The sequence below is a fragment of the Malania oleifera genome, chromosome 11, assembly GCF_029873635.1.
Source record: "Malania oleifera isolate guangnan ecotype guangnan chromosome 11, ASM2987363v1, whole genome shotgun sequence".
Taxonomy (NCBI): Eukaryota; Viridiplantae; Streptophyta; class Magnoliopsida; order Santalales; family Ximeniaceae; genus Malania; species Malania oleifera.
This window is the reverse complement of record NC_080427.1, coordinates 50,604,161-50,612,062: the sequence shown is the minus strand read 5'-3', so window position 1 is coordinate 50,612,062 and position 7,902 is coordinate 50,604,161. Positions and strand designations below refer to the sequence as shown.

The following is a 7,902-nucleotide window of genomic DNA, read 5'->3' as shown; positions in this document are numbered from 1 at the left end:
CGAAGCCCTGTATTCGTCGACGAAATTTAGAGAAGCCTAAACCGTCTCTCGGTATTTTCTCATCGACAAACACAGGGCTTCGTCGACGAAATTCTGAAGACCTTCGTTGACAAAACCCTATGTTCGTCAACAAAGCCTAGCAAATTTATGAAATTATGATTATTTAATATTATCTCCAAAATGTAATGTCGTCAACGAACGCAAATCTACGACCTCCTTCTGTTTCTATTTCTATTTTCTCTCCCTCTTTAATATTTAAAATGCTATTATTTTTCGGGTCACTACAAATACGAATTAATGTTGATGATGAAGAAAGAGAGGATGAAATTGGAGCATCGGCCATTTGAGAGGCTTGAGAAAAATGCTCTAAAATTGCTTTAATACAATATCAAGATTTGTGAAAATATTTCTATTGCATTAAAATTCAATAAGAGTTTACAAGAGAGAATATATATAGAAGAAGATAATAATAAAAATCTTAACTTAATAACTAAACTATAACTATAACTAAATTAGTCTGCTGTTGCTACTGTTACTAACAAACTGCTGCAGGCTCAAGCTACTGCACTCTGTTGTTGCTATTGCTTATTGCTACTCTGCTGCTGCTATCAACAATTCATAATACACCCAATTCTCAAAGCCAATTTTATTATTTATTTATTTCTTAAAAGATGACATTACAGCTCATCTTGCTCAAGTTAATGTGGAGCCGAGAGAGAGAGAAAGAGAGAGAGAGAGAGAAACATCCCAAGGGACAGTAAATGAGAGTTCCGTGGCTACCACTCCCAGAGCAGGAAGTCCTTGCAGTTTCAACCTACATGTTTGGCATGCAAAAAAGGAATAGAATTGTATAAAATTAAATTAAATTTATCACTTGCTATTTTATATATTCTTCATTCAATTCATTCCGTTCCACCCAGTGTATCCCCTAAACCAGAACCAAACATAAGATGGCAACTAAAAACAGTAGAATGAAAATAAAATTAGGATCAGTGTCCCAAATGAACTCGCCATATTAAACACTTGATGCAAAGCAGAATGTGTTGAGCAAGAGGACCAAAGAAAATCCCATTCATGGCTCAAGTTCATGCACAAAAATCCTTTGTTTCATCCGGTAATGAATCATTTTCCCTTCCAGCCGCAGCAACATCAACCATCCGAATCATTAGTCAAGCAGAGCAACACCACTATGACTAAACAAATAAATTAAATATCTTGCAACAGTTAAATGAAGCAGCCGTTGAACTGACATTATGTATTGAATTGTGGAAGTCTACATGAAAGTCTGGCTCGGGCTGCAGCCTTGCGGGTTTGCACGTTACAACAACCTGAAATCTAATGATCTAGTTCCAACTGAGGGTGTGTGATGATGGGCACGGCATTCAAATGTACAAAAATTTACAGTTGTACAAATCAGTACAAAAAAGTAGCCGATACCTATATTTTTTGCATAAAACTTTGTGCCCCGAGTCCATCAAAAAGTAATCTAGGGCACACTTCCTCTTCATAGTAAAACAATACCTAAAAAAGTATGCTCTTTCTGCTCTTGGTGCTCATAATGTCGTGACAACAGTTCGATCTGAATGGAAGTACTGTCTTACAATGCTGAATGGCTGCTATTTCCTTTCAATAAGAACTCCAGAACACTTGATAAAAGGGCTAGTAAAGCTCTTTTTAGATGCTTTCAATAGTGCAAAAGCCTATCACGATTTGACAAAAGGGATTAACCCCACAGAGCAGCCTTGTGTTGCTGATTCCTTCACCTAGGATTCATTGATGATGGCTTACAGCGAGTGTTTTCCAGCACTTTCAACTGCTTTAATATAGTAATACAATCGCCAAAGGGTTGCATCATCCTACCAAGCAGAGAGCGGGAAGGTAATGAAGAAGGAAGAATAGAACAGGACACAACCAGCGACCAAGGGGAGAGGGCATGTAAGGCGTGCGGGATATGATGCATTAGGCGGGAAATGAAAAATAATTTTTTATTTTTACAACATTTGCAAGAAATAAATGAACAATAAATAGTTCCGACACTACTTGCTTGTTCAAAATAGTTTTATTTTTCATTTCTAATTTTTCAAAAAATTACAAGAATGCCACCTTGTTTTCCAATTTTTCAAATTTATATAGAAAATTTGATAAACATCTTTTTATTATTTTCCAAATTTCCAACCCTTTCTTTCAGTGTGGGAATATGGAATTTGAATCTTCTACTTACATGTGTGCATTATGTATGGAGTTTCTTTTAAGTCCACACAAATCCAAATTCAAGTCCCAAAATCCACAATTCCAAATGTTACCTTCTATAATTTTTGAAAAATTGGAAACAAGTTTTCTTGTAATTATTTTAAAATTTAGAAATAAAAATTTTAAAAAAAAATCACATTTAAAAAAATTCTTTATTTTCTTCCATTTTAATACAAATTTTAAAAAGCTAAAAAATAAGCTAAATTTTTTATAATTTTTTGGAAAATTTAAAAATAAAAAACGTAAAATGTTTTCTACAATTAAATGGGCCCCAATTAACTTTAAAACAATTACAAAATCGTGTTTACCTCCTTTTCCAGATCAACGTGGATTTCTTCACAAGAATGTGTTTCTGCTGGTTTACTGTGTTGGATTATTTCCACAACCCGATCGAGGTTTCTCGGAGGTAAGTTCTGAATCAGGTTCCGAAGCTGTTGCTTCTCGGTAAGGGTCATTGGCCTGTAAGTAGAAGTTAAAAATCAAGGTTTTTTCTTAAAGAACAAAATAAAATAAAATTTTCACAAATCGACACAAACTTAAAGAAGGAAATAGAAGAAGATGAATAGCAGCAACTCAAAAAAAGCACGTCAACAGTGGGGGATCCAGAAATAATAGTTGTGGGGGAAGGGGGGGGCGGGAAGCATATAAATAAAAATATCATTGCAAATGTTTTAGATCTCATCTAAAACTTGAAAAATATTAGAAATTTTTTTTGAAGGAATCCGTTATTTTTATGTTTTGTTATCAAGGAAAGCACAAAAGAAAACAAAAAAAAATTATCATATCAAACAAAATTTTAACTCTACACATCATTAACATTTAATTTTTCCTTACACTATCATATTAGAACAAATTTATATTTTTAAAATGATTTAATATAAAGAGAAAATATAATAAAAAATCAACTTCCTTCATATTTTTCTTTATTTTTCTTTTCCCAAGAAAAATCTTTGAGCCCAACAGACCCTTAGTATATTTATATTTATTATAGTTTTCATTGAATTTTTTAACTAAATTTTCTACTCTATTAACATAAAAGAATTTTAAAAAAGTTTTTAAAATTATAACCATGAATAAAAACATTCCAATAATGGTGAAAAAGAATGAAAAAATAATTTGATCAACTATTTAAAAACATATGAAGAAGAATTTGCAATATAATCCTAACTTAAAAACATTTTTTTTTCCTAACTCAAGACTCCAACTTGGATGAATCCTTCAACTCCTCTAAAGTGGAACCAAACTGGGAGAAAACGTGACCAACCCCACAATTACCTCCTAATAATTCAAGGATTGACTTTAATGCTGAATCAAACCCAAGACCTTCTATTATCAAGAAGTCTTCTGAACCACCCATATTAACTTAAAACATTGCGTTGAACTACTTTGAAACTTTAATAAATAATTTTACAACAGGACAACCTATAGTTCCTCAACCGGAAAAATAATAATAGAAAAATAAAGAATGGAATGCCCAAAATTCTTAGTTTAAATAAAAGTGCGGATATAGTAAAATCCAACCCAAGCATTAGAATGAAAATTATTCCTCTACAAAAATGTTCCAAAATGTGTGCATAGAATTAGATTGTCGGTACAAAACAAGTAAATATTCTACAATCTCACAAAACAACATTTATCATTTTAGAGGTACAATATTTGCAGCATAAATATCTTTTATATTTTTAATTGGTTTGGTCATATTTTAAATAATTGTTCAAGTTTTAGCTTTTTTTACTATCCGAAATTGAAATTTCGATATTTGGATTTGAAATTTGAAAATTAAAGTGAAAAGAATTGGGAGGGCTATGAGCTAAGCGAAAAATTAGTACGCCAAGGGGTAACGCAAGTGGAAAGAGGAGGGGGTGGAAGTTTATTGTCTTAATTTAAAATAAAATAAAATAAAATAAAAAAATAAATCCCCTAAAGATCCCCCCTGCACATCAAGGTTTTACAGAGAGTGGAAGGAGGGAGCCTACCAAATAAAGAGGAGCCTACCAAAGAAAGGAGAAGCTCTCACATTCTCTGCTACCTAGAAGTTCCCAAGGATACTTTCCAGATACGTTTTTATCCTAAATGAACATTTCAAATTGAGTGAAGTTTTCATGGACAATACTTTTCCTACAACACTTGGGCCTTGAAGAAGTCACCAAGATATATAACTGCACTATAAAAAACATACAATATCTAGGTAGCATAAACAAATGCATATAAAAGAACTGAGTCATTCACAGATTCGCTCCTATGGACAAAAGTTTAAAAGTAACGGAAGAGGATGGTAAATTCCTGTGTCTCATGGTTCATGGAACCCTGAACTCAAGAAATGGTCATATAAATTCAAAAAAAAGTTTAGATGGGATGGTGGAAGTATTTCTGGAAAACTGGGTTCTAGAAACTTCAACCTCACCCTTTGAATGGAAATCTCCTAACTCGAGGAATTCAAAGACCTCAAATGACGTGGGTTTTGAGAAAAAAATTCATGCACACAGGGATAACACCTAGGCAGTCTTCGTGGCCTTTGCAGTTTATTTAGCTTGAGCTGAATCACATTCTAGTGTTTGCACAAATCCAAGAACCGTGGGAACAAAATTTCTAAAACTTTTTTTCTGGTTACAGTTTATAATTAATGTCTGAACATTTTGTGGAGTCATATCACCATGTTGAGGATTTTCCTTTTTGAAGGGGGAGCAGGGATGTGGGGACAGATTAATTGGTTTGATTCTTAAACTCTTGGTTGGGATTTTGGCCCAAAGATCAGCATAAGAGGAGGATAGAGGGCAAGACACTCTTGTTCCAGGAGAAAATACATGATTTCAGAAGTTTAAAGTGCTCTCTGAGAATAACATGGAAGGATCAAGATCAATTGTCTTCTAGATAAAAGAAGTGGCAGAAAATCTTGATCAGCACCGAGGAAACTGGAAGAAGGATCTTGCCATACTTCAAATCAAAAATATTTGGAGGGGCAGTTCCCAATTATCCCACAGCAGACCCACCTCCTAAATCAGCTCAAACACCATCACAAGAGAGGCCTCACGCTTTGCAGCCCAGCCCTTGCTTGCAGAAAAAGCTGGCAGTTGCATTATCGCCTCCACCAAGTTTGCATCCAATCCAGGGCATAGGAGGGAACGTTGCAGAGCAAAGGGCCAAAGGATCTCATGAGAAGCTGACTGAACCCACGAGTTTGTATGGGCTAGTGGCAGTGAAAAACTGTCTTTACATGAACATGAATGAGTGAATTCTTTAGACACTTAAACTGATTAATGTAATTTCACTATTACCTAATATATGAGAATTTATATCATAGAACATAGTCCATTTTCTATTAAACAAAAATATATCTCCTCTTTATAGTGAAATTTTTTTTTTATTGTATTGATTATGGATATATGTATTATGATTTCTTTTATCAATCATGAATATTGTTAGTGCCGAAGGAGTCCATGGACGCGTTTGATACACATGGGTGAGCACCATGTATAATAAGCACCCATCTTCTACTCTATTTTTCCATTGTGGGGTAAACTCACAAGTGAAATTCTCAACAACCTCCCCCTCACTTGTGAGTTCCAACTGCGCCCCCTTGAACGAAAATCACTTCCCTCATGGAAGTAAACCCAATTATCTAACAGTTGCTCAAGTAGGACTCACCCCCGCGCCTTAGGTGTCTCAAATTGCATTCCACATGCCCTCGTACCAATTCTATCTCCCATGTCCTGACCCTATTCCGATCCATCTACCAAGCTTAGATGAACCTTATTGGCCTTGGTCACACACTTGGTCTTCCAACTATTAGCACGTCAAAAGAATTAACTTCACACCTCGATTTTATGATGTCGCTCACCCAAAGTTACGAGCCGTCAGCTCTGATACCACTTTTTAGCATTGGAAGGAGTCCATGGATGGGCTTGATATACATGGGTGAGCACCAACTTGACCCAAAAGCTTAAACCTATTAGATCTTGAGTTCAACCATGTATAACAAGCACCCATCTTCCACTCTATTTTTCCAATGTGAGAAACTCACAAGCGGAATTCTCAACAAATACTAAACTATTTATAACATGTGATATACATTATATGTAAAAGGGAGATGTTGATAAATAAACTCAGGTTTAAATGGTAACATTTGTTGACAAAAGAGGCTTCACTCAATCTTTTACTAAAAAGAAATTAGGGCCTGGATGAAATTCTATCCTCCTCGTTTTCATCACCTTCAAACCAAACACACGCAAAAACCCTTCCATTCCATTTTTCTCTCATTCCCTTTGTCTCCCCACTTTCCCATCCTACCAATCAAGTATATGGCATGAGCCCAAAAAAATGGAAGCCACAAAGCCTCCCTAAAGATTGTCCCCAACCCTAGCATCCTTAAATGAGTGCCCAGGACACAAAATTAAAATAATGAAACTGAGGATCACATCAATACTCATGTAGCAAGTACTTATGTGAAAATATAGTAGCGAGGAAGTTAGGCCCAATTTTCAAGTTAAGCCTCATGTTTGTAGAGGTTAATTCTAGGTTCAAATCCCATCCACAAGGCTTGACAGAGTAGCATTTACTATTGTACCAAGTTCTAACTTCTTAAGACAGCGGGAAAATATATCTATGTTCCCCTTGAATAACAGCAATTACCAAGTTTCATTCTCAAATCCTGGGGGCTAATTGCATGAATATTTTCTATTTAGTTTTATTCAAAGCCTCCCTCTCTCCACTCTGGATGTTGAAGTTGAAGTTGAAGTTTCAAAAGCTTAGACGCAGGAAAATTATGGGAATCTGCATAACTAATTTTTATGTATTATGTTCACGCGCCTTTGTGCTGACACAATTCAACTATAAACAGCTATTTTGAATTGCTGCTTTTTTATAATCAAGTATTTTTTTTTACAGTTATATTTAGACAAATTTAGAATGCATTCTAACACAATTATTCAAACAACTAGTCTAGCAGTACATTCAAGCAACTTTTACAGCATTTTCCAACAGCGATACTGGCACTTACACATTTTTTGATAATTTATGTGAGTTTCAGTATGCATCAATGCATTCTCTATGCATACCATGTCTACAATCAAAACGTATTGGCACCAAAAGAGTAAATGAATTGAATTATATCACAACCAGATAACATCTGTTGCTTTATTCTTGAAAACATTATTAGGTCCTCAATAGCCAAACAATTCCATGACACTACGAGAGTATCTACCTTTTCCAGTGATAAAATTAAATGTGCAGTGGAGAAAATATGAATTAGGTTAACAATAACAAATTATGCTTCACTCCTTAAAGGTACGATAGAATAGAACACAACATACCTGCATCTGGACATCACAGTATCAAGCAGTTCTTCAAGTTGCTGTTCCATGTGCTTTAGCTGAAAAAATAGAACAATTAGCCTCAGTTCAGCAATAAATCATATCAATAGTTTGCAAAATTCCCTGCACATTTGATAGGTTAAAGGAAAATTTAGATCATACTATATCTAGTTCTCGATCTGCTTTTTATCAAATTTTGGGTGCTGGCCTTTGCTTGACGAGGTTGTTCAAGACGTTGAGAGGAGAAACAACAAAGGCCTAGTATTTAAGTTTGATTCTCAGAAGGCTTTTTGGAGAAATTTTAGATAGGATGGTTTTGGTTTGACATAGAGATATAGGATTA

The 7,902-nt window shown here is 34.8% G+C and overlaps 1 protein-coding gene across 4 annotated transcripts in view; it reads right to left on the bottom strand.

The window, feature by feature from the left end:
* Positions 1 to 1,229: 1,229 nt before the first annotated feature.
* LOC131168654 (uncharacterized) overlaps positions 1,230 to 7,902 on the bottom strand; it is a 42,374-nt gene continuing 35,701 nt past the window's right edge. For all 4 annotated transcript variants that reach the window (XM_058128257.1, XM_058128259.1, XM_058128258.1 and 1 more), the window contains 3 exons: positions 7,560 to 7,618; positions 2,559 to 2,709; positions 1,230 to 1,856 (listed from right to left, as the gene is read on the bottom strand). In XM_058128257.1, coding sequence (XP_057984240.1) covers positions 1,785 to 1,856; positions 2,559 to 2,709; positions 7,560 to 7,618 — 282 coding nt within the window. In that variant the 3' untranslated portion in view covers positions 1,230 to 1,784. The remainder of the gene's footprint in view (positions 1,857 to 2,558; positions 2,710 to 7,559; positions 7,619 to 7,902) is intronic.